The sequence below is a fragment of the Enhydra lutris genome, unplaced genomic scaffold (genome assembly GCF_002288905.1).
Source record: "Enhydra lutris kenyoni isolate GAN:26980312 unplaced genomic scaffold, ASM228890v2 scaffoldscaffold71, whole genome shotgun sequence".
NCBI lineage: Eukaryota > Metazoa > Chordata > Mammalia > Carnivora > Mustelidae > Enhydra > Enhydra lutris.
In genome coordinates this window covers 5,782,154-5,809,970 of record NW_019154155.1, presented here as the reverse complement: position 1 = coordinate 5,809,970, position 27,817 = coordinate 5,782,154, and the positions used below count along the sequence as shown (strand labels likewise).

The 27,817-nt window shown below is 43.1% G+C and overlaps 1 protein-coding gene across 4 annotated transcripts in view; it reads right to left on the bottom strand.

The window, feature by feature from the left end:
• The window catches only part of LOC111159885 (crystallin lambda 1), a 191,023-nt gene that overhangs the window by 20,103 nt on the left and 143,103 nt on the right, over positions 1-27,817 (bottom strand). For all 4 annotated transcript variants that reach the window (XM_022522543.1, XM_022522540.1, XM_022522541.1 and 1 more), the window contains exons 4-5: positions 18,814-18,975; positions 11,212-11,406 (exon numbers count right to left, since the gene is read on the bottom strand). In XM_022522543.1, coding sequence (XP_022378251.1) covers positions 11,212-11,406; positions 18,814-18,975 — 357 coding nt within the window. The remainder of the gene's footprint in view (positions 1-11,211; positions 11,407-18,813; positions 18,976-27,817) is intronic.

Sequence of the window (27,817 nt, the reverse complement as noted above, 5' to 3'; positions counted from 1 at the left end):
TGGGGGGTAGGAAAAGAATAAATGAAACAAGATGGGATCGGGAGGGAGACAAACCATAAGCGACTCTTAATTTCACAAAACAAACTGAGGGTGGCTGGGTGGAAGGGGGTCGGGAGAGGGTGGTGGGGTTATGGACATTGGGGAGGGTATGTGCTATGGTGAGTGCTGTGAAATGTGTAAACCCCTGGGTCTAATAATACCTTATATGTTAATTAAAAAATTTAAAAATTAAAAAAAAATGGAAACTTGAGGAAAGTATTCCTTTAAAAAAAAAAGATTTGTTGATTTGAGAGTGAGCACTTGTGGGCACAAGTTGGGGGAGGGGGAGAGAGAGTCCCGAGCAGACTCCGAGCTGAACTCGGAGCTCGATTCCAGGACTCTGAGATCAAGACCTGAACTGAAATCAAGTGTCAGATGCTCAGCTGACTGAGACACCCAAATACCCCTCAGGGAAAGCGTTCTTAACAGTGAAAAGATAGGAACATAGTAAAATAAAAGCCGTTGACTGCTTTAGGGTGGGGGAAACACAGGTGGTCTTTTTTCCTTCTGAATATTCTTCCGATTAAAATGTTTAAATGGAAACAAATTAAAAACAGGAAGGGAAAGAAAGAAGAGACTTTGTCCTCCTACAAGGGATGCTCCAGAGCTCTTTAGGCCCCAGGTGGTAATAACTGGCTGGTATGTTTTTTCTTGCTGTACCATGGGTATAACAATGCTTTCAGGGAGAAAAACAATATATTACAGAGTCTGAGAGGAAAGGAAAAGTCTTGACCTGAAAACAAACAGCAGAAAGAATGCATCATTCCATGCAAACGTAAGTTTACTGCGGTCCACGAGGGCAGTGGAGCCTTCATTGGGGGGGTCCTCTGGGGACAAAGTTTTCACAAAGAGGTTTGCACCAGGAATATAAGCACGCCCTCCAAAACCAGAAGCACAGCATGGCCCCATCTCTGCCTGCCCCTCCTTTGTAATTCTAGCAGAGCTTCCAGCCCTTGTGGCCCCAGGTCACAAGTGGTCCTGCTGGCCCGCTTCTGCCTATCTCATGGAAGGCAAAGGAACCAGGCGACAAGGCCACACAGTTTCACTTGCAGCCTCTCTTCTCTGCCTCTTCTTCTGGGGACCCCTTCCCTATCCCTTCCCTACCCCTTCCCTGCCCGTTAACATTCCAACTCACCCTGGAGGAACTGAAATCCATCATTTATACGGATTGATGACCTGTCGGTAATAAGGAGTCAGGAGTTAGAGTAAGAGCATTTTCATTTCGCTTTATTTAAGGGTTATTAGAATACTAGCACTGAAGTTTTTACTTGAAACACAGTTGAAGAAATCCAGGCATGCCAAGCAGGTTTTTAAAAAATTGAGTGGTTAACATTTTCTTTACGTTTATCTGTTAACAGGGTCTGGAGGTGTCTCCAAAATGTTAAATCAGCAGGAGCTCTCCTTTCAACAGCGTGTTGTTGCCTGCCAGTGTGGCCACTCAGAAAGTAACCTCCCATAAAACAGTAAATCTTACCACTTCTTACAGACCCTCAGGACTAGAAGGAACTCTAATTAACTGATGATTCCTAGCCAGCAACTACGGCCTTCAGAAGAGAGAGAATTGCCATTTCCTCAGGGGCTACCATCTTCCCTGGACGGCTGTGGGGAGAAATTTCTTCAGTGAGTGCCACGGCCGAGTTTAGCTGCTCATCAAGGCAGACGGAAGCCCAGGAACACAGGGCCAGCCTGTGCACAGGCGGCACGCGGACCTCGGCTCCAGTGTGAAGCAGGAGGAGCTGGGCAAACATGCCAGATGCTGTTTGTGCCCAAAGCCACCAGCCTGCAGCCCAGCATCCCAGCAGTCCATCAAGGCATCGTAACACACCTTGAGCGCTATCTGGATTGAGTCTGTCCAACCAGACGGCCGACTATTGCCTCTGAATGGCATCTACTTAACTTCCTCCTCTCCCAGGGTCGGTGCTGGACACAAAACACTTGCTGAGCCATGGCTGTGGGCTCTGGTACAGTTCTGGGTCTTCTTAGAATGCCAAGATACTCAGTGTCCTTTCAGGGCTGCCCTACAGATGAAAAGCATGGCCTTCTCTTGGTATCTCTGACCAGAAGGCCATGGACAGGAAGCTCTCTGAGCTTAAAGCCAGTGTGAAAGGAGGTCTCAGCTAATTGGGAAGATGGTCCTGGTCAAGGAGGTGACACACCTGCTCCAAAGGCCCTATGCTCCCTACAGGTGTGCCAGCTGAGTCCTTGCCCTGAGAAACAGGATGGCAATGAGGAATAGGACAGTCATGATGTGTCCATGACAGCCTCTGGGAAACCTCCACAGGGTAAAAGAGCTAGAAGAATCAGAGCCAAGAGAACACTTTGGTGTCCTCAAGTGGTGATGAACTTGCTGCAACAGAGAGGCTGACCCCAGGCTTTGGAAGGCAAGAAAGACAGAGGCCAGGTGGGCACAGCAGGATAGTGGACCCAGGGCGTGTGAATAAGATGGAAAAGTGAGTGTGCTTCAGGTGCTGGAGAAGTGGGAGACAGTTTCCCTCATCATACCGATGTCTGGGCTATATTTTCAGGAGGTACAATAAATAATGTAGAAATGGCAGAAAAAAATCTTAAGAAAGAGTTGTGCTGGGCGAATTTTGCCTTGGTGAGAAAGAAAAAAGAAATGCAGAGCAGAATAGGAAACAGTGGAGATGAGAAGCTGGAGGACTCCACGTACGCCGCACCTGAAGCGGAGCAGATGAACACAAAAGAAGGAAAGACAGCATGAGGCAGGCAAGGGCAAGGGAAGGCACTGGACTGGAAGTGAGGGGAAACATGCCTTCCCTATATGATGCCAGGAGACCTGCCCAAGCAAGGCTGGTCCCCGAAGGGAAGCCCAGCCCACGAATGAAACAGGCAGAGAGAATTGGGGCACCTGGTAGCTCAGAAAGTTAACTGTCTGCTTTTGGCTCAGGTCATGATCCAGTGCCCTGGGATCAAGTCCAGCATCGGGCTCCCTCAGCCCTCCCTCCCTCCCTCCTCTCAGCGGGGAGCCTGCTTCTCCTTCTCCCTCTGCTGCTCCCCCAGCTTGTGCTCTCTCTCTGTCAAATAAATAAATAAAATATTCAAAAAAAGAAACAGGCAGATGGAGGTGGCATCACTTCTGGAAGAATGTGAGGCTCAGAGCAGGGTAAAGAAATTGCCAGATTCCAGAGCTCAGGGAACAGAGCTGCTGCAGGCTGGTTCTTTTCAGTCACAAGTAGGTTCAGTCAGACACTTTATACATTATCTCTTTAATTTAAAAAAAAAAAACTAAATTGTTAAGTTTAAATTTTAAAGCATATAAAATGAAGAAAATCCTACAGTTGAAGGTACCGTGTGGAGGGCAGGAGCTTGGGTCTTTCTTGAATCCTTTAGCCTCCCTTTACATGACCCACACTCCTACATGACTCTTCTTGCCAAGTACACAGACAGACATCGCCAATGTCTGAACCGTAATATTTTGCTTAATCAAGCCTCAGCTTTTCCCCCCTGGACACATTCCAGGTTAGACATAGCCTGGAGCAGCCCACAGCATTTCCAACACCTTCCCTGCAAAGAAAAGCTTCTAATATAACCCTACCTTCCAAGTGCCTGTAAGCAACTGCTTTGAACATGCTTTTTCTTGTCGAGCCTCTCAAACCACAAGACTACTGTTGCCTTCCCGGATCCCGAAGCCAGTGAAACAAGTGCCTTAGCTTGATTCTGCCCCATTTTCTTCTTTTCAGCCTCACTGGCCTGTCTTGTACTGTTTCTCTTCCAGAGAGAAGGCTGAGTGATTGGCAGGGAACATAGTTCCTCGGTCACAGGGTACCTACTCAAGGGGACATTTTATGGAAAAGAGCAGTCAGTGAAATGCTGGGTCTCCCCAGGCTGTCAGAAAACTAGGGACCACAGAGGTAGCCTACTGTCCGATATGGGTTTCTTCTCCAAATGCTGAATATGTGGGAAGTAAACTTCCTGAGGATTATTGTGAACTTGGAGAACTGGACCTGCACTAATACTGGCTTATTAAAGGAGAGAAGAAATCACCTCCACATGGTCGCAGCACATGTGAGAGAAATGTAAGAGATGGTTATAGTAGTAAAATTATGATTTCAGGTCATCTTTGCCCCTAAAATATGCGTTCGCCCCTTTCTGTTCCTTGTGTCACCTCCCATTACATAGGAGAGCTTGCTGTACATTCTAATTTAAGTGTGGCAATTCCTGAGGAAGCAGGCTGCTCATTCATCTGGCCAACACAAGCCCAAGCACACACTGCACAGGTACACAGGATTTGTAAGTATGAGAAGCCTGCTTATTCCCGGCTGTCACCCCAGAGGGACCACTGGTGTTCACACAGGCCCATGACTAATAAGAGGAAAACCCAGCCATGATTTGCATCCTGACTCCAGAAATCAAAAGGTTAGATAAGGATGGCTGATGCAAAGTGCGTGGCCGATATGACAAGGAAGACGCCGTCTGGGCACCCATCCCCACCAGTTCCACAGGACCCAGGGAAGGCCAGCTTTGATTTGGAATAATGACTGACATCTCCCAGGCAGTTACAACCTAGTATTCTTTTGTTCTAATGTGTTTGTGTTTTAACTGAAGTGAAGTAAATCCTTTTTTAAAGTTGATTTTCATATAACTTTTGGGATAACCCAAGGTATTCAATGTCACAAAACTAGAACCGGAAATCATAGCTTATAAAGTGATCAGGTAACAGTCTCTCCACTAAGCAGAAGCTGGTTAGAGCTGCATGTTTATCTGTCATAAGCCTGAGTCAGACAGGGAGGGTCAGAAACAAGGGACATACAGGGACAGAAGAACACGGAAGGAGAAAAGACAAAAAGGACAGTAGAATATACTCTAGCTCACTGAAATTAAAACTGGATCAATTGAAAGTTAAATTAGTATTTAATGTTCTATTAAGGCAAAAAAAAATACTGCTTATAAAACTAAGATGTTAAAATGTTTTTAAAAAATAGTTTACCTTAAAACAGATGAAATACAACACATCAAAACTTTGAGATTAGGGTCTCATGGGGGAGAGAGCCAGGGCTCCTCCAGCTTCACAGAGCCTAGGAATGTCTTGCAGAGCTTATTAAAATGCAGAGTCTGGTTCTGCAGGTCTGGGGGTGGGTCCTCAGGGGCTGCACGTCAAACAAGCTCCCAGTGAGGCCCCCCGCTGCCTTCCAGAAGCCTCATGTTTGGCCTCACGTTTGTAGCCAGGATGGGAACATTTCAGCTCAGGGCTAACACACTGGTGGCAGCTGTTGCATACAAAAAATTACACGGGATTTGGGGACTCAGAAAGCATGGGAATCATTACCAGGACCACAGTCCTTAACACTTACAAAACCACTTTATGCCAGGCATGTCCTAAGCCCTTTTCCATACATGACACTGTCCAATCCTCGTCACCTTCCAAGGAGAAACAGACCCACTGATGCAGCCAATCACAAGTGCAGACACCAAGGGCCAGAAGTGGCACAGGTGTGGATCCCTACCAGATTAAAGAATGTGGACAAAACCATTCACTCTCTCGAGCCAGTGTCTTCATCTGTAAGGGCAAAAATAACAACGTCCCTCTCATGGTTTTAAGATGGGATGATCTGCAAATATCTGTAAATCATGAAAACTATAAATGAAAGTGCTTTGTAAGCTTTTAAATACTACACAAACTGAAGTTAACTGATGAGGAGACGATCCTCAGGGGTTCCCTGTGGTAGTCTCATAATTATATTCAACATTCCTCTGTGATAGTCTCATAATTATATTCAACAGAAACCCCTGAAAAAGTTTATCATAGAAAGTTTCCTCGGTTAATTTTACTACATGATCTCTGAGACACACTCTATTAACTGAAACAATTCTTCATAAAAGGAATTAGATCCAGATCCCATACTCTACACCTGCCTTACAAGAAACCGAGAACTGAATTTCTGCAGCTCAGGGCAGGAAGAAAAGAAATCTAGCCTCAATTATATTGCTCAGAAGGATGACTAAAATCTGAGATAAGCAATTACCAAAGCTCATTACCAACACATTCCAACAGGCTGAGAATCTGCTGATGGCTTCCAGATTGACTCCAGCTCACCTCCACCTACCCTACCTGGATGGGGCAAGAATTTATGGGCAGTACAAGCTCAGCTGTTGTCTGGGCAAGGGTTTATTATCACAGCACAACTTCCTTTACTGTGGTCATTAGCTTAAGAATATTGATTTACAGAGAAAGACAATTATATGATCTCCCTGATACGAGGAAGTTGAGAGGCAATGTGGGGGGTATGGGGGGTAGGAAAGGAATAAATGAAACAAGATGGGATCGGGAGGGAGACAAACCATAAGAGGCTCTTAATCTCAGGAAAAAAACTGAGGGTTGCTGGGGGTAGGGGGGTAGGGAGAGGGTGGTGGGGTTATGGACATTGGGAAAGGTATGTGCTATGGTGAGTGCTGTGAAGTGTAAACCTGGCGATTCACAAACCTGTACCCCTGGGGCTAATAATACATTATATGTTAATTTTAAAAAATTTTTAAAAAAAGAATACTGATTTAAAATCACATTTCTGGCCAAGAGGATCTTGTCCCCTAGTGACCTAATCTTGACCTACTAGACTGTAGCCAGACTTGTCCATCTGGCATTTCCAAGCCTACAAAGGCTGCTCCATCCCAATTCTGAAGCCAAACTGGAAGGAAACACATGCGGTAAGCATCAGTGAGACAATACAACAGAACCCAGAAACCCTGTTCCATCAGATACCTGGCTGCCCATCTTGCTCCCAGACAGCCCTTGTCTTTGCCAAGCTTACACAGCTGTGTGGGGCCAGACAAAATCACAGTCGATGGCAAGAGGCAAGACAGTGTGTCATGGTCTGCCACTAAGACAAGGTGTGTCTTATTCCCAGCACTTTCTCTTTCTGACCAGGAAATGATGTCTGCAGCTCACCTTCCTCTTCTGGAATGGGCAGGTCTTCACAGGAACCTCCCTTACCTTTTCCTGATCCACCCTTCTTAGAATTTCTCACCCATGCTCAGCTGCAAGTATTAAAATATTGCCTTCCAGAGCTGGTGAATGAAACTCAAAACAGGAACACCATAAAGAAAATCAATGAAACAAAAAGTTGCTTCTTCAAAACAATCAATAAAATTGATAAACTCTAGCAAGACTGACAGGAATAAAAAGAGAGCAGACACAAATCCCCCACATCAGGAATGAAGCCAGGGATATCACTACAGACCCTGTAGACACTAAGAGGATATGAGTTAAAAAGTTATATAGCCAACTTTATAAAAAGCTATAAAGCCAACAACTTTAAGCTCTTGAATTTAATAACTGAGAAGAAATGGAACAATTTCTTAAAAACCACAGCCACCCCAAACCCAACCAAGATGAAACAGATAACCTGAATGATTCTTTTAACCATTAAAGAAGCTGAACCTGTAATTAAAAATCTCTTGGAAAAGAGCCCTCCCAGGCCCAGGTGGTCTCACTGGAGAATTCTACCACTTAAAGAAGAATTAACAAAAATTTTATAATCTCTTCCATAAAATAAAGAGGCAAAACTTCCCAATTCATACTATGCATTATTACTTTGTTGGCTAATGCAGTAGTACTTTCATATCAAAATCAAATAAAGACAGTAAAAAAAAAAACCCACAAAACTACAAAACCAATATTTCTTCTGAACTTAGAAAAAACTTCTCAACAAAACATAAGCAAACGGACTCCAGCAAGGTCTAGAAAGAATTACACACCTAGTAGTATTTATTCCAGGTATGCAAGGCTGCATCAACATGGGAAAATCAATTGATGTAACCTACCAGATCAACAAAATTAGCAAGTGGCAAAACAGCGTCCTTCTTCTCCTCTGACAACTGCATAAGACAACACCATGGCTGAGTGGAAACGCAAACCATCGTTCTGCCAGGCCCCCTGCCTGTCCCACTGTAGTTCATACCCTAACGCATGGGTAGGACCCCTAGAAATTCACACTTGGAGCTGATTTGTGCAGAGCTGTTTACACTCAGAGAACGTGGGACAGGATTCCTCAATCCACCCCCTGACACGCACCCAAGAAGCCTGGACAGCAGCATGCAGCCCCATGTTCTGCCCAAGGCCTCCCACTGCTCTGCAACCAAGTCACCTTGTAGCTTCCATACCTGGAAACACACCAACCCTAGTTTGGGTCAAAGAGAAAAGGTTCTGACAAATTTCAACGTGCTCTGTGGCTCAAGAAAGGAGTGAGACTGAAGCGCCCATAGTGAGTCCTTGAGGAGAGCAACCCTGCTCATCTCAGCTCACGGTGTTCTCTACGTCAAGGCTGAGCCTTAGCATGTTGGCCCACACACAAGACCCATCCCAGAAGGAGACGGTCTTAGAAAGATAAACTCCGTAATATCTTTGGATCTTTTGAAATTAAGAAGTATAAAAATCTTCAATTTTTACTGTAAAACATCCCCAATTCAGCTCCTTTTTATACTAAAGTTACTCCTAGATGTTTTGAGGTAAACTTGGAACACCTTAAAATCTAAATTCAAGTTCAACTGGCTCTGAAATTGTGAGTCAAAAGGGTGTCATTCAACCCCAGTGCTGACTGGGGCTCAGCACGTGCGTGCAGATTTGCACGGAGCAAGGTGGGGCTTGTGAGAGGTTTTTTCACCTTGCCTAACTTTCCATGTCTTAAGTGGAAACCAATGCCAGGCGGCACAGGTTTTCCTTCAAGAAATTCAAGTGATAAAGTCAAGACTTCTTAAACCAACCCACCTAATAGGCGGAAATACTGATCCACCAGTCCCAAGGGGAGGGTGGTGGGAGGTAAGAAAAACGTGTCTTTTGTGTGTCTGCTGGGCTGCAGTGTTGAGAACTCAGAGGGAGGAGCCTATGGCCACTTAGGTGAGCCAGGGAAGATTTCTCTGGGGCTCTGCTAGACCCAGGATCTAAGGAAAGCAGGGCCCACTGATCAAAGCCCACACCTGCAGCATCTCTGCCCTCAGAAGCAACTACTTTGGGAGCAGGTGCACAGCCAGTGTGCTAGTGGCCTTTCCACGTCTGATTGGCCAACAGAGCAGGTGTCTCTGAGCAGTGATGGTAGAAGCAACCGGAGCGCAATACGGGCAACCCTACCCCCTCCACGTGTTCCCCCTCTGAGCCCCTGCCCCACAGCTGAAACACTCCACCTGTCACTTAGTCTCAGCAGAGCTCAGGGATGTCCGCCGTTCCATTCCCGCCTCACACCACCCTGGAGAGAGGGGCCTGCAGGTTCTACATCTGTCTGAATTGTCTGTAGATCATCTTTATTTTTTTAAAAGCGAGCTGTCTTCTAGACATTCACCAAAAAAAATTCTTGAGGTTCTATTCACACTTTATCTTCTCATTTCCATAGCCTCATCTCAGTTTATCAGAAACCGTGTCCTGCCGGATTTTAGTGCTCGGTGCCTTACAGGGACTCCAGGCACACAAGTTCCACAGCAGCCAACACAGAGACACAAGCAGGATTCTCAGATATGTCATCCCTGAGAATATTCCTGCCAGCCAGGAACATGAATATACTCAGTCCACTATTGGCCCCTGCAGAGAGGACAATCAAAAGGAGGGCAGGCAAAATGAGGCAATGAGAACAGCCAGAGCGGCCAAATTCAACAACCCTTCTAGCTCTCCCTCCACTGCTCTTCCAAACCCAGAGCTCCCAAACCACAGCTAGTTTCACTTTGTGGTCAACACAGAGAGAATTCTTATGTAGGACTCCCACCTAATTCCATTATACCAGAGCCTCTGAGTTTTTCCGTTGAGTTGGCTCACATCATTCTGATTGGAGAAAGCAAGATTTACCTCAGGGATCTTATCTCTTTAGGGCACAAGCTACCTTACCAACAAAAATAAAAACTGCCTTAAAAGCTCTCGCAGTGTTTAACTGTCATATTGAGCTTTTCTTGTGGTCTGTTAAAGTGTTCCCCTATTCTAGACAAGTGGAAATATTTTAAATACAGTTCCACGGGGTGCTTTCAGCTCAGTGTGTCTTTAAAATATTCTACTATTGACTGACACTCAAAAACATTCCACAATTTGAGAAAATTAATACTACAAACTTAACAATGAAAATCCCAGGACTCTGCCTTGATGATATAGGAGCCCTAAGTGGATTTAAACAGTGAGGACACAGAATTGTAGCTTTATGTGGCAAACGCACACAGCAGTCAGAGCAGATGACGCGTCTAACAAGGATAGGACGGAACACCAGAAACAGGATGCAGGAACAACACATACATCATGTGAGTAGCTGAAACACAATGGCTGCAGGCCAGCCTCCTCGTTCCCGTCTCAGGCTGGGATTCGGAGGCTCCCACAGGAGTGGGCCTATTCCAGGAGCAGACAATTCAGCCTGAGCTCCAGTCCCCTCTGCCTTATGTACCCAGATAGACCCTCACTCACGCTACCATGTTTCTGCAACAGGAGAGAGGGCAGACAGTGTTGCTTACCCATGCAGAAGCTGGGGAAGCATCAGCAAGCCAGTGGACAGAAACCAGATGGTCTGAGCCTGAGACCCCTGGCCTCTTCACTGAAATCTGGTGGCTGCTCACATTGTCTATCTTGCCCAGCACCAGGTCCTTCATATAAATGTATGCAGTAAGGTGATCTTTAAAGTCACGTATAAAATCTTTTCAGGAAAGGACAGGTTAAGTGTGTGTGTGTGTGTGTGTGTGTGTGTGTGTGTAATGTCCTGTTTATATATAAGATGAGCATATTGCTAACAAGTTTAAGGCTTAAGCATTGTTCCTTCCTCAAGCTCTTGAAGTAAACTGGGTTTCTTTAGAGGATACAAGTTTACTCAAAATGTATTTTTTCCTCCTCTTGAAAAATTATAAAACTGGGGGGAAAACCTGAGACTGAGAAAACGCAGTGTGTCACACAGAGATAATTATGTGGTAATGGTATGAGAGGGCAGGAAACAGAGAAGTCTGTCATCAGGTGTGAATATCAAATGACTTACTGTAACAGAGGAATCTCGGAAACATACAATGAATTGCTATCTTACCTTTTATTTTCCTTGCCTGTTGACTGAACTTGAGAGAAGAGCTTGCCCTCAGTCCCCAGAACAGAGCAAGCAGGACCAAGGGCTTCTGACTTTCCCACCCACTACCCGCCCCCCATAAGGCCCCAGAACACTGCTGCCACCTTCCCCTCCAGTTGCCAGAGGCTGGAAGTTGCCCACACACCTCCACGAGCCTCCAGGCCTCACTAATGACGGCATACTGGAGGCGATTCAGGGCAAAGCCATCGATCTCCTTCATGACTCTGACTGGGGACTGTCCAATCTTCTGCATCAGGGCGTAGGTTCTGTCCACTGTCATGGGGGCCGTCTTCGGGTGTGGGACCAGCTCGACCAACGGCACATAATATGGTGGATTTACCTTACAGAGAGACAGAAGGGGAGAGGGTCAAAAGACAGCCCTGGAGCTGGGGTGCTGTTCTGGCAGACTCTGTTTGCCTAGCTTGAATGGTCAGATGGGGCAGATTGTCTTTAGAAAGGCCTTTTTAGAGTTAGCATCCAATGACAAGAAACTTGAAATATAAAGTAATCCACAAAGGAGGGAAAGAAAAAACCTGAGCACAGAATTCTGTGGTTTTATTTATAGAAAAGTCAATACCACCATATGGGGTTGAAATTTGGAGGTGCTGATGACCATCCTACACATTCAGGGCTAATCCCCGAACCCCTAAACTCCCCATGGGACTTCTCAGCGACCTGCTGTTTAGACCTGTTGGCTTCTACCTATCCCCAGCCAGCCTCCAGGGCCACTTTCTCCACAAGAATCGCCATAGGTTCTTGCTATTCTACTCTGTCAGTATTAAAAATCATTGGCAGCATCTTCTCAAACTTTTCCTTCCTTCTCAAACTATTTCCTTAACTCCTCCATGTTAAGCCTCAAATGTCTGCCCCCGCCCAAATCAAATCTCACCTAGAAATCACACAGCACCGGAACTCTACCACAGCCCCGACATCCTGAGATGGGAAGGGTTGGTCCACAGTGAGTAGGTCCTAATGGAAATGCTTTCCTAGCCCAGCACTTACAGTTTGGGTTCTGTTTTTTTTTTTGGTGTATTTTGAGAAATTGTTCTTGAATATTCCTGAAGAGAATTATCCCCGGTGCAAAGAAAATGCTGCTTAGTGTACCTGATTAGCCTTGCCATTAAAAGCCAAATGCACTACAATAAATTGTTCCCCAAATGATCCTTTTAAATAATTTTTCCTTGATACATGGACAAAAATTGATAGAATCTTATAGTCACTTCAAGAAGCATCCATTTTATGGGTCCCTGGGTGGCTCAGTTGGTTAAGCCTCTGCCTTCAGCTCAGGTCAGGGTCCTGGGATCAAGCCCCCCGTTGGGCTCCCTGATGACAACCTGCTTCTCCCTCTCCCTCTGCCCGCTGCTCTGCCTAGTTGTGCTCTCTCTCTCTCTGTCAAATAAATAAATTAAATCTTTAAAAAAAAAATGAAGCATCTATTTTAAATGACTTTTACAGAAAAGGAAAAGACAAATTTTCTTTCTCCTAGGACACTGCTTAGGAGAGGCCTCTGGTCCACACACAGCTTACTTCAGAGATTCCTTCTGCTCTCAGCCTGCCCTGGTCACTCTCTCAGCCCTCTTAGAAAGCAAGAGAGGATAGCACCTGTTTTCACATAAGTAAGTTATAAATCTGTGTCTCAACTGAATCACTTCTCTCCTGTCTATACTGAACTCATAAAAATGTCTACCTCTGGCCTTTTTAAATATCAGAACTGTAAGAACTGAAAGTAGGTGTATTTTCAATGAATTTTATCTTACTGTCAGACTAAGATGTTGGGCTTAAGGTCTTCCAATGTTGCAAGCCTCATGGGTAGCAAAAACACAGACTGAGACAACAGTTAAAAAGCATTGGTATACACGACTTGCTAGTTTCATCAGGCAAGTCTTCCTCACAGGCTTTCCTCCCGCCCACACTCTCCTTAAATGGCAGTGCTCCCAGGCTGCCACCACTGGCCCTCTGTGCCCACTCTCTGGCTCTGAGCAGAGCTCAGCAGCTCCCAGGGCGTCCTCCCCACCCCAACATGCTGAGATTTCACACAGAGCTCACCTCCCACTTCAGGCCCACATTTATAATTGTGCACTGGACACACCCCTAGGATAGACAACAAGCATACACTCAGCCTGTCACAAATTAAACCCCCATCTCTCCCACCCTAAACCCTAGTCCTCTGCCTAGCTCCATCTTGATGGGAACGCCATCACAGCGCAAACACCCAAGTTAGTACCATAAGAAGTATCCTTGGCACCTACCTCTCCCTCGCCTCCTCCACTCCCCATCAGTGATTCTGTCAATTCTAGTCATCTCTCTCAAAAAACCCATTCCTGCTACCACACGCTTAGCTCAGGCCATCACCTCCAACTGAGATTTTGGTGCTCTCCTCACTGGCCTCCCCCTCCAGGCTCATTCTCTCTGTCACTGCCAAGGGGATCCTCTGTCTGGCAGGGGCCTGTCAAATCCAGAGACAGGAGAACCCAAGGCTGCCAGGACTCAGGGTAGCAGAATGGAGAGCTGCTATTTAATGGGGACAGAGTTTCAGTTTCAGAAGACAGAAAGTCTGAACAGATGGTGGGGGGCCTACACAGCAGCGTGAATGTGCTCACTGCTACTGAGCGTATACTTAAACATGGTTAAGATGGCAAACCTTTGGGGCGCCTGGGTGGCTCAGCGGGTTAAGCCACTGCCTTCAGCTCAGGTCATGATCTCAGGGTCCTGGGATCGAGCCCCACATCGGGCTCTCTGCTCATTGGGGAGCCTGCTTCTTCCTCTCTCTCTGCCTGCCTCTCTGCCTACTTGTGATCTCTGTCAAATAGATAAATAAAAAATCTTTAAAAAAAAAAAAAAAAGATGGCAAACCTTTGTGTATTTTATCACAATTAAAATTAAGGAAAAGGCCCCTAAAAACAGGATGCTGATCATACCACCTGCAGCTCAAAACCCTGCAGGATCCTGATTCCCCACCACCCACTAAAATACCACTGCACAATCTGGCCCTTTGAGCTTCCTAAAACAGGTGGAGTTGGCACACTTCTGTGTCCATGCTCTCAAGTTGATGAGCTTCTGAGAAAGGCACTCCCAGAGTCTGAGGGCCTAGATGGGGTCATTCTTGCTGTGGCACCTCAGTCCTGGAACAAGGACCCTGATCCCTACTACAGGCTCAGAGATGAACAGTGGCAATGACTGGTACCCTTTAAATTTAATATGGTAGAAGAGGAGAGGGGGGATCAGGAGAGGACAAGAGGTAAGCAAAGCAGGCGACTTAAAAAAAAAAAAAGATTTTATTTATTTGACACAGAGACAGTGCATAAGCAGGGAGAGGGGCAGAAGGAGAGGGAGAAGCAGCCTCCCAACTGAGCAGGGAGCCCAATGTGGGGCTCAATCCCAGGACCCTGGGATCACGACCTGAGCCAAAGGCAGGCACTCAACAGACTGAGGCCACAGATGCCCCACCAAGCAACTCTCTTAAACAGAAAAGGAATGGCTGTTTCCCAACTGCTATTCTGTTTCTGACACGGAAGGTAGGACCTGGGCCTTTGGCTGCTGGAGTCTGGGAGTTAAACTCAGAAACATGCCCTCAAGAAATGGTAAGAACAAACAAAGGTGGAAAGCAAGCAACTTTTTAAAGGTTACAAGAGATGGTCCTGGACTCAGCCGGCCGTGAGGCTCTTTGAGGGCTCAGGTTGAGCCGGGAGGTTCAAGGGGGGGCATTCTCCATTCATCTCATGAAAAGCCTGCCCAGAATCTGGACCAGAGCCTGGAAGGCATGTGATCACGGCGATAGCACAGCACGCCGAACACAGAGGCTTTGTTTATTTTCTCTGCAGCAGATTAAACAGAGTTAAACTCACAGAGGAAAAGCAGACTGTCCCTTTTCCCAGAAGACAAGTGCAGCAATTTGCAATTCATTCTCACAGCCCTGCTGGGGTGGGGGTACTCCTGACCCTGTGAATTCCTCTTCCTCTTAACAAGAGGAATGTAAAAATGAAGGAGGATATAATCCCTCACCATTTTGATAATTCAGGTAGTGAAGTCCTTTCATTAGTGATAAGCCCCACCCCTCTTCCCGAACTCACCCTCCATAAACAGAGGGGGAAAGGCAGTCCCTCTGAAGGCAGCAGCTGGCCATGTGAAACAGGCACTGCTTGCACACGTATGCACACACACACGTGCTCTCCATAGATAGATGAACATTCAAGTTACCATCAACATGAGGGTAAAAGGTTCCGGGTCAGGTGGGAGAGTGAGTCGGAAAAGGTGCAAGCATGGGCAAGGAGTGCTCGGATGGGAACATTTGGGGCACCTTACGCGGGTAGGGCCTGATTTAATTCCAGGCTATTATAGCTCTGTGACTGACTAGTAACCTATGTGAGAGTTGTGCGTTAGGAACTATTTCCATTCGAGACTATATTCCCTGAGCAGATGTGTGTCCTTCCCAGGCAGCAAAATCTACAGGACATTCATAAGAGTGGTACCAAGAGCATCTGATGGGCTAAAACAGCACTGTTCAGCTCATGGGACCACCAGTCCCCAACGGAATAAAGGCTGTAAAGTGTGGCTGAAACTGTCAGTAGATAACTGCTTCTCTGACTGATTGTTAGCATAGATCTACGTACCAAGAGAGCATGCAACCCAACTCAACCTTCAGATAATCACCAGCCACCAAATGGCCATCCCTGAGCCCCTCCACACATCCACAAGGAGATGAGGCAGACAAACAAAGGCAACATAAAAAAACATTAGAGAGGAAGACCAGCAGGGACACAGAAAAGAGCCACATGAATACCCCTCTTCCTGAGCCTGTCACTTTCCTGGCTCTAGTCTATGAAGCCTACTCAAAGTTCTCAAACTACCTGTATGCTGAGAGAACACGCTCACCCACCCATGCTGGACTGACCTGAACTCTCCTCACCCCACAATGAGAAAAGGTGCCCAAGAGACAATATGGGATGTAGAAACTCCTTGGCTGCTGGTTCTTCCGTGGAGGGGTGGAGGCAGCAATCTTTCACAACTGCTGACTTTCCACTTTTGCCCCAGCCTTTCAGAGGCATGAATGTGCTTCCTTTTCCTTTACCCTATTTCCTGTCTGGGCAGAGTAGTGGGTGACAGGAGCACAAAGTTGAGGCAGTGGCATGTGAGCTGATGCGCTGGGCTTCTCCTTCTTGGACTGCAGGGCTAAAGGGAAACTGTAGCTCCTCAAAGACCGTAAATGGTTCTGGATTACTCAGGGCCTGTCCGTTCAGCTTAGGTTGAATTGTTCACAGACGCTTTTTTTCCCCACTCTCCTTGAGCTCAATGGCATGATTAAACAATGGGCGGCACCAGCACAAAAGAAAGGATAAAATTCCAAAGACAGTCAACTTGGGCGATTTCATCTGCCTTGGTTAATGTTGGCTTTGGTATAAAATAATCTACAAAAGTAATAAGAGATTAATTTTTGAAATAAGGTCTGAGCTTATTTTGGCTACACTGTTTGCCTTTGATTAAAGAAGTAAAAGCGAACAATCCTGGAATGGTAGGAGAACTGTCATTTATACAACAGTCACTGGCTGAACTACTAGTCGGAGGTCCTTGTCAGGTGTGAGAGGAAAGTGAGTAAGGTGTAGTCTCATCCATCAGGTGGTTTAAAATTAATAAGATTCCTACCTTATTAAAGGTGGAATAAATAAAGGAATCTTATTAAAGGACTTAGGAGGTATTTCCTAAACAATCTGACTTTGTTGTTTTTTTCTTTTGTTTTACCTGACCTAGAAGTAAAATCCCTGGTTAGAAATTGGAAGTTTTCAAGCAAGAGGCTTACACCTTTCACTGAAGCAGCAATCAATCTAATAAGTGGTTTACAGTTTCTGAGAGTCCTTTTTACAGACATGTAAATGTCATAGAAGCAAAGATAGCACATGTTTCATTGCACTTGGTATTTGGATGCTTCAGTTAAGGTCCCTCTTGTGTCTGTGTATCTGTGTGGTAGCTAGACGTGACCAGTTTTCTTCCATGTTCTGTGGGTCTAAGCCTCTGTATTTTATGACCAATCTCTACTTTCCATGGTATTTCAGTAGAAGGACATCTGGATATCCAGAACTATATAGTCATGTGAATGGCAGTTCCTCTTCGCAGCATAGAGAATCCAGAAGGCATCTGTGACTCCCCCTTTTTCCTCTGTTCCCAGAGCAAGTCTGTTACCAGCCCACCCCCCCGCCACTCTAAACTACTCTTGCTCAAAAAGAGGATTTTCCCTGCTCTTCGTCTAGGACCCTCAGCCTCACTGAGGCCCTGGTCACCCATCCTTGGAATACTGCCCCAATTCTGTGAAGAAGCTGCTCCCCTCTCTCAGCCATCTTCAACATACAAAGAACCTTCCAATTACCCTCCAAAGGCAGCATTTTCACCACATCACAAGGCTGCTCTGTGCCTAAACCAGTCCCAGCTCTTTAGAGCAACTCTCAAGATTCTGTACAACTCAACTGTTTCTTCCCAAGCCTTCCAGCTTTTTCTTCCTACTCCCCAAGTATGTGAGGTATGTGTGCCCTTCCAGTCAAGACTGGTCTCCTCGCAATTCCATACACCCCACACTTGCTCTTAGCCTAGGGTCTTTGTTTACACTCTTTCCCACTCTCTCCTCCCTTGTCAGCCCAACCCCATCCTGCCCAGCTTGGCCCCAGCTTCTCCATCAGCCTCCAATGGCCTGCTGGTGCCGGGGGTGTGGCCATGTCATCCACTATCCTATTTATTATGGCTTGGGCTAGGTCAGCTTTTCTATACTAACAGGCTGTCCCAGTTCTCCAAGGTCACACTGAGCTCAGTTGGTTCTCAAACTCCCACCAAGTGATCCCTGGATCTCCTCTCTGATTCCTCTTTCCTCACATTACCACATTCACCTCAAAAAGATTTACCATGTGCCTGCACATCAGTTTGGAACTCACTGTCCGATATACCTCACCACGGATCCCCCACTGAATAGGTCTGCCCAACAGATGTGTGTAAGGGAACAAGAAAAAGGGGTGGGGGGTTAACATCAACCTACTGAACCAGAATCTCAGGAGCAGGACCCAGGATCTGCACTTTGGCAACACTGATCCTACTCTGGATTGTGTTGAGTAAACTGCACAGCACAGTGACATGGCTGCAAAATCTTACTCAATGTATACATTTTTTAAATGTACCTTTTTCCCCAACAGTGGAATTCTGTGTTTAGCAGTCTCTGTCTTTAGCTGGATGGTGAGTTACATAAGGGTGAAAGTATGTCAGTACTGCTCATTCTATCCCATTCTACCCCATTAGGCATTAGGTAAGCAGGTACAATTCAAGGCATTTGGGGATTAAATTCTTTTTAAAAATGCCGGTATTGGGGCACCTGGGTGGTTCAGTAGCTTAAAGCCTCTGCCTTCGGCTCAGGTCATGATCCCAGGGTGCTGGGATCGGGCCCCGAGTCAGGCTCTCTGCTCAGCAGGGAACCTGCTAACCCCCCCACCCCGCCTGCCTCTCTGCCAACTTGTGATCTCTGTCAAATAAATAAAATCTTTTATTTTTAATAAATAAAATCTTTAAAAAAAAAATAAAAAATAAAAAGAAATGCCGGTATCGTACAACTTTCTATAGTTCCATAAAAAAACACTAAATTATACAATTTTAATTGTGTGGCATATGACTTATACCTCAATAAAGCAGTTAAAATGTACTAGCAGATTAGTCCAAATGTATTGCTCCTGAGAACCAGAATAAGATACAACCAGTTCCTGAGGTTTAAGGCACTCACAGGATGGGCCACAATGCACTGCTTCACGTGTGCCAGGCCAGCGAACACCTTGGAAGGCAGGAGGCAAGACGTGGAGCTGCTCAAGACAACTTTATCATCGACGATTTGATCTAACTGTGTGAAAATCTTCTTCTTCAGCTCCAGGTTTTCCGGAACACATTCCTGGAAGGGACATATTCAAATTACGATTCATGATACCGCACTCAGGCCCCAAGCAAAGCATATATCATGTTTGATTCATTCCCCAAATGAACCAATCAGAAAACTACTAGCCATATTTATGAGCAAAACAAAAAGCCTCCGAAAAACGCAGCCAAATCTCCGTAACTCTGGAAACTGGGTGACGTGTATATGGGAGCTGTATTTTCTCATTTTTGCATGGGTCTGAGCATTCCCATAAGGCAATCTGCCAAGTCCATGGGGGTGGACACGCCAGCGCCCTTGGTGAAATGCTACAAACAGCAACAGTAGTCACCACCACTTATTTTCCCTATCTGTCCTGACCAACGGATCAACTTATCTTCAAGGAAAAATCTTATCTTCACGAAAGGAACGAACATGTTACATCCATAATTCCCAAAAGACTTCTTGAACATCCATTTCTAAAGGGAAATCCTTTTGAAAAGGACCTTTGTTTCTAAAAATCTAAAATTACTTTAATAGGGGCATGGGAGGAGGACAGAAGAGCAAATTTGGATTAAGTGCTGCAGATAACACTGCTCTGAAATTCTAATCACACACAAAGCCAGGGCAGGGGGAGATGACATTCTCAAACACCCAAGTGCGGGCCCAAAGGTGAGGCCTGTTCCTGGGAACGTGATACACGCGGTGGGGACTGCCCTGCTGCAGAAGGAAGCAGAGCGGGAGAAGGATACTCAAGCTGCTCCAGAGCTAGAAATACTAGAGGCGTCCTTACCCTCCTGCCACCAATTCCCCTGGGAAACCACATAGAGGTCACTCCTACCTGAGATAGGTTGTGGCTTACCTGGAGGCAAGAGGCCTTGCAGGGGAGGTTTCATGAATTTACAGGATAATGGTCTCTGTATGGTAGGGTAATCATCATCAGAAACCTAACTGGGTGCTTGTTAAAAATGCAGATTCCCAGACCCTCATTCCAGACCTGCTGAATCAGTCCCTGAGGGTGGGGTTCAGATATCTGTATTTCTATCAAATACTCTGATGATTGTTGTTCCGACTAAAGTTTGAGACCCACTAGTCTGAGGTGTGGATCCAAAGCGTGGATCACCTATACTCTCGGTGTGACATGGTACCAAATATATCCTTGAGAATCTCTTCACTCTGATGTCAGAGTTCTGTCCTACCCTCTTCCCCGCAGCTACTCAGGGACCAACCAAGGATGTCCCGAGTAGTGTTTTAGCACTGTGGTAGGAGAAATGGTATAAACACCAGCAGGTAACCAAAAGTGTGTAAAAGTGAACATGCAATGCTGAAGGATTCCTAGTAATTATATGAGAATCACCCCTCAAAAATATAGAAAATATATTCAAGTTTGATTTAATAATACCTAATGACAAACTCCATTTGTATATCCTCTACAAGATTTAAAAAGTTTTACTCTGAGGGTAGGGAGTCAATATTGTATTTATTTATATTTTTTAAAAAATATAATCATACTATGTAAAATTTTATTAAGAACAAAAGGTCGTATAAGCGTCACATCTCAAAGACAGGGAAAAAAATGGAGTCATTTAAGAACTGTAAAGTCCATTGTATTAAATCCCCTTATCAAAAGGGGGAGGAAAAAAAACCTACAGTAGCTGGCTGGTTGTACTGAGTAATTCCTGGATCAGTTAAGTCAGCAAGTTGGGTTAAATTTAAATGGAGCCTTGTAGTAAAGCCAGAGACTAAGAATGATGCAGATACTGTTTAAACTAATAAAAGAGTCCTCATGAATAGCCTTATTGTGAGCCTGTCATGCAGATTCCCCCCTGAAATTCTATGCCTTTCTTCAGATCATTTGATTATCAAAGAGGCAAGAAAACTTGAACCAGAGGAAACCCAAACCTGCTACAATTATGTAAGGGTTTTTTAATGGCACATTTGCTTGAAGTTTTGTTGTTGTTGTTGATAGTAACAACTGTGTTCAGTTTGGTGGGCCAGGGTTATAATGCCTCTGTCCATGTCAAGCCTTGAGTTCATTTCCTTGCTATTCATTAGGGAGCTAATACACTTTGTCTAAGAAATTAAGTCTGAAATGCTGTTAAATCAGGACCTTCATCACTTGTGGTTGATTGCAAAGCTAAGAGACGCTGGGAGGAAGGGCTGAGAAAGGTACCAAATGGTGAGACAGCTGAGAACCTAAATGCAAAGCAGCCTCACTCTCTGTGAACTATAGCAATGTGACCAGGTGAGAACTCAGCCAGTGCCTTCTCAACGCAACCCTACCTGGTACATCCGAAGGAGTTCACCCATTTCAGGCAGTATCACACAGTGAAAAGGCAAGGCTAAGTTAAACACTCCTTTTTCCCTTGCCTTCTTGAAAGTAAGAAATTGAATGATAGTATTATAGGGATAATTTTTAATTCTAACTTACTTAACTTACTTTGAAACTTACCTTACTTTGAAAGGTAAATCATTTATAAACTTTGGTGTTTTGTTATTAGTCAGTTACCCATGAGGGCATTTAACTCATTAGGAATGTTCTAGAAAAGCAGCATGGCCATGGCAAGTCAGTGTGCTGGATAATTCCCTGGCAAAGTTTATAAGAACTCTCTTCTGAAGTTTACTCACTTGCTGTGCAACAATACACATTTTCCAAAACAAATATTTTCATGGGGAAAATGAAATTTCATTGATTTAAAAAAAAAATCAATTCAGGCATTTTAGATAGGTGTCCTGTTGCTAGAAAATCTACATTTGTTAATGCAAAACATCTGGAAGCAATCTTCAATGTGCTTTCCAGAAAGAAAGTAAAACAAAATTAGACCTCAATACTTTAAGTATTTTACATGCAAAGCAATTCTATTAGACATGGGGAAAGACATGGCAAGAAAAGAAAGGTGAGCTAAAACCCACTGCGATCACGGCAGAAGGAAATTCATTCTTAAACTGAAGATGGAAGTAATATGCATTACTAAGTCTGTTAGCACTAATTTTATCTATTTGCATTTTCATTATTGCAGACACTAAACTGTACAGTGCCCTAACCAGAGGCTTATTATTTTCCTTAACATCAAAATGAAGTTTTTAAAAGCATCTCACAAACCCTAAACAGAGTTTACAATAATCTAAAACAAATTATACCCAGTCTAGAGAGAACTTTCCAAAGTAAAAATCAGTGTAGACCGTATTTAGGAAAGTTACTTCCTGGGGATTGGGTGTTAAGGTTACCAGAATTATTGCTGTTTGCTTTAAATAGCAGTCCTTTCTGTGGGTGACCACAGAGGGTGGACAAGAAGCTGAAGTGGCACCTGCATCAACTGCTATCCTGAGGATAAGTCTATTCCCATCCTCATTCTGACGCTATTTCTAGTACCTTATATGAAATCATTTATTTAGAACTGGGTTAAAATACTTGCCATGAAAAAAATACAATTAAAAATATTTCATTTAGTCTTTAAAAAATTTTTTTCATTTAAGCCTGTAAATAGCATATAGTTTTACTGCATTTCTAAATACTATTTCTCATGAGGAAGACTCAGGATTTTTAATACAAAATTTTTACTTAACAAAGTATTGAGAATAGCATAAAACATAAAATAGTAAGGCATGAAGATTTTTTTTTTTTTTTTTTAGATTTTATTTATTTGAGAGAGACAGAGAGAGCACAAGCTGGGAAGTGGCAGAGGGAGAGGGATAAACGGACTCCTTTCTGAGCACGGAGCCCAAAGCTGGGCAATCCCAGGACCCCAAGATCATAACCTGGGCTGAAATCAGATGCCTAAATGAGCCACCCAGATGCCCCAAGGAATGAATTTTTAAGGAGAAAAATGAAAAATAAGTTGATGTGAAGGATATCACATCAATCTCTGAGACCACTTATTACCAGTGAAGACTATCTTTAAATTCAAGGTGACAAATTTGAGAAGACTACATAAATTATTTTTTTATATGACTTTGGTTTTGCTTCCATATCAAACACACATATAATGCATTTCCATCAGGGAATCTCTATGATGCAGCAATTCTCAAAGCAGCAGAGAACAGGGAGAGGGTCTATATGTGAGATTTGGAGGAAAAAAAACATAGAAATTAAAATATGATGCTTTTTTAAGTAATAATTGGACTAGATATTTTTAGCCCAAACACTTTGTCACTGCAATGAGTAAAACAACAAATTCCATTCAACATATTTTGTTTGATGACAACCACTGTTTTATAAAAACATTCTCATTTTTGAAAACTCAAGTTTTAGAGTATCACAAAGCTACTTTCACTTTCCACCATGTATATGTTCAACTATAAAATAATTTTACAGTACTTTGAACAGAAATAGCATCATCAAGGCCATCTGATCTTAACTCTATCTGTCCAGAGGAGAAACCAAAAAGTCAAAATTTATAGGTATGACTAAAACAGTTATTTATTCTTCAAATTTCTTTAATAAAAAAAAGTCTAAAATACCAACAAGTCAAGCATCCAATTTAAGAAGTCAGAAATAGAACATAATAGATCCAAAGAAAAATACAATTTAATAAAGAGGCATAAACCAATCAAACAGAACTAGAGTTTCTCAAAACTTAGTCCCAGACTATTCTCTTCTCACCTAAATTCTCTCCCTAGGGAATCCAAACCAAGCCCACAGCTTAACTCACCAATCTAAAGACTTAACTCACACTTTTATTTCTCCTTCGCAAACTATCTTCACATGAATACTTCAAAGGCAACTCAAATTTATCTGATCCCTCTTCTAGTACTAGCTGGCATATAAATTTTCCAGTTTAGAAAGAAAAACCTTAATGATCCGTGATCATTAAGGAACCTCATGATCCATAGGGAAGTAACATTACAATTCCAGTCCCCTGCCTACAAAATCACTTCGTTTACGCTACTGACTCTCATTATTTTGTAAAGTATTTGTTTTTTGTAAAGTGTTTCTAAAGCATCAAATTTATGTGATTAAAAATATTTATAATCAGCGATGTTAAGATTTAGTAGACTAATACTAAGTAACAATATTTTAATGACTCTCTACCATATACATATTGATGTCATAAAGCCATTCCCCCCAATATAATTCCATGAGCAAATCCAGAGTATATACTAAGGTACAAATAAGCATGATGCAAACTCCAAAACTAGGGAGGAAGTAAATTTTGTATTTCTATATTCTAAAAGTTTACATCTCACATGCAAGAAAAAATAAACATACTAAGAGAACACTGTCCATCTTTTGAATTAACATTTTAAAAAATGGCTATATTTAAACAAACACCATTACTACAAAACAGAATTCAAAGATGAAATCTCCATGAGAGCAGGAATCTTAATTTTTACTTTATTGCTATATTCCCAGCTCTAAGAATAATGCCTGACAAAAAGAAGCTACTCAGTAAACATTTGTTTATTCAATGAATGAATGAATGAATGAAAAATTCTGTCATGTAGTCAGTTTTATACAATGCCCCACAAGCTCACTGAATACTTATTTACTCTGCTTGATCATTATATTATTTTAGAGAAAATGTCTAAAGACGGTTGAAAGAATAAACACAAGACACCTCCCTGCCTTCTGGCACCCCATGGGGCAATCATACCCATTCCTGGACCTACACATTCAAAATAAAGTCCCATCTACCATGGACTAACGTTCTGTTCTCTTTTACTAAAGATTTGTTCTGATTTAGGAAGATACTCCATTCAAGTCCAGGCATTTGTGTCTCTCCTTCTTCCCCAAATTCTGCAACAGTTTGAAGCCCTGAGGGTGAACTGATCTGTCTTCTTTCAGTATATACGTGATAGATGGACTCAGCTACTGCAATCTGTTCCACGCCGCCTCAGCAGGACGCTGCTACTACTGCTAACGCCCCTCCCATTATTCAGCTACTAGTCATGCTGCTAATCCCACAGATAGTATTAATGCTAAAAACAACCTCCAGTATTTTTTAATAGAAAAAAATTCTGTCACTTATATCTAATGCAATGACTCCCACTTAGTTTACAGTATAAATCATAACATTATGCCACAACCTACAGAAGCTTCTTTCCATATATGCATTTGTATACTAGTCTAGCAGCATTTTGGAATCTTGAAGAAAGCTAATACATGAAGTAGATCCACTGAGGGGACCTTAGGAAGATGGAAGTCTGAAACTGGATGACAAGTTTCTGACTGTTAGCATTAACATCTGAGTGCAAGTACACTTCTGATGAGGAACTAGTCTCTGCAGGGAACTTTCCCACTCAACAGAACAAGAAGGTGTACTCCCTGCTTTTCAAGAACCACATGTTTTAAGAAGCACATACAAAAACATACATCCATGCAAGTAGCTATAATAGAGCAGAAAATATGTACTTCTAACAAAAGCAGGCAAAATGTCAATATGGCACCAAGCCAGAAGGTCACACTTTCCTGGTCAAACATGAGTATTACAGACACTATATAGTCTTGGTCAAAATAGGAATACTAACATAGTATCACAAACTGCTCTTAAGTGGTATTGAGAGTAGGGGAACACATATTGGTAACAACAGAAGGAACATAAAAATATTTCTATTGGCCCCCCAAAGGTCTTACTTACCAGCCATACCCCAGAACCTACCACTGGGGACAGAAGGAGCTATTCTCAACAAATTATTTGTAGAGAGCATTCTACGTTTGATAATGGTACACTTGCTTGTTTTAGACAATCCTCCTGCTGAGAACAACTAAAAAAGCTTAAAACCTATAAAAATAATCTGTTGGAAACAGTGAAGAACTGCAGGGCCAAGATTCAGGTAATAGGGACACTTGGAGATATAAGCCTTATATATGGCTTCTCTTTAATCCTCAAAGCAATTGCTTATTTCAAAAAAAGCAGAGACAAAATGGCTGAAATAAGAAGCAAGGCTTTGGTAGACTCATAGTGCTGAGGGAAAACTGGAGCTCAGGGCCTGGTAACTGCTCTAGGCTTCCAGCTGGGACCCTCAAGGGCTCTTCCTTGGAGTAACAGTAACCCATCTTCACAAGCCTGCACTCATCTCAACACATGATTAATTTAAAGAGATAAGCTCCTAGCCTAGCTTCTCTGGAGAACAAAACCATAACCAGAGCCTTGGTTTTTCATAAGCAATGTCTCACATTTAAACAAAGAAACAAAACAGATAGCAGAGAAGACTTGACTGAAAACCAAGAGAGAAAACAGACTTTAGAAATAGACCCATAGGACATCCAGAGAATGGTGTTACCAGATATGAACTTTGATATAACTTATTAATATGTTTAAGGAACTAAAAGATAACTGAAAATTTTTAGCCTGTAACTAGTAACTATAAAAAGAATCAAGTAGAAACTCAACAACTGAAAAATACAATGAAAACTTTTAAAAGATGGACTTAGCTGAAGAAATAATAATTTGGAAGATACATCAGGATAAAATATTCAGACTGAAGCATGAAGAGACACTGGAAGGGGAAATATAGAAAAGAGCATAGGAAAAACACATGGAAATGTTGAAGAGTTCTAACACACAGGTAATGCAGTTCCAGAAAGAAATAGGGTTCGAGAGAGAGAATTAAACAGAAAGGGGGGGGGGTAGGAGCAATATATAAAGAAAGAATCAATTTCCAAAACTGATTTAAGAGTTATAATAAGATGATTATGATAATATGGACACTCACAGAATGAGACACTATAACCATTAAAGCAAGGGAGCTTACTTTTCAATATTGAATGAAATAGCAAAGTACACAAGACACATTAGGTGAATAAAGAATATACTAGTCTCCCCTACACCTATAAAATAAGTGTACATAAAATATTGGAAGGAAATATACAAAATGGTAATAGGGACTCCATCTCTGGGCAGTAAGAGTACTAATGATTTTCTTTATTCTTTTATAAATTTTCCAATTTTCTGTAATTACCACAAATTACTTATATAATCAGAGGAATGTTAAAGGATATGACTTTGCATCATAATAAGATTAAAAATATGTCCAGATATACTTGGAAAGAATAGAAACACGCACACAAATGCACGCACACAAATGCTATCAAGATTATAATCTTAGAGCAATCAAAAAGCGATTTTTTTCTCCATTTTTTCAAGTTTTTACATTGACTTTAAGGCAAGACAATGTTTAAGGATAGTATCAAGAATTAAAAAGAATCTGAGATTTTTACCCTATATGGAAGTTAACAAGGTTGCCTGCCATAGTTTCACAAACGCTCACAGAAAACATAGGTCTCTTGGGTCAGAGATAAAGGACAATATTACAGGTTATCAAACAGCATGAGCTTCATGTTCACAGTAGTCCTCCTTATCCCCAAGTCCCAAGGGGGGTAATGTGAAGGGAACCAACTGGATCTGGGTTTGTGTCCCAACTGAGGAACTATGAGCTTATTAGGAAACACAAATCCCTCACAACTGACCATAAACAAACCCACCTGACCAATGCCCCAGAAGGTGACAGCAAACAAAACTGCCCTTTGATCCAGAAGGAGACACTCTATCTTCCAAGACTGTTAATTATACAAACATCCCTGAAAAGTTAGTCCAGAACAAAAGGGTCTGTTTTTCCCATGAGCACTGAAAAGAAAAAAAAATAATGAATCTCACAATAGATGATAAGTGTTGGCCCAGCCAAACTGTGGAAAGAACCAAGATGCCTTTCAACAGACGAATGGATAAGGAAGATGTGGTCCATATACACTATGGAGTATTATGCCTCCATCAGAAAGGATGAATACCCAACTTTTGTAGCAACATGGACAGGACTGGAAGAGATTATGCTGAGTGAAATAAGTCAAGCAGAGAGAGTCAATTATCATATGGTTTTACTTATTTGTGGAGCATAAGAAATAACATGGAGGACATGGGGAAATGGAGAGGAGAAGGGAGTT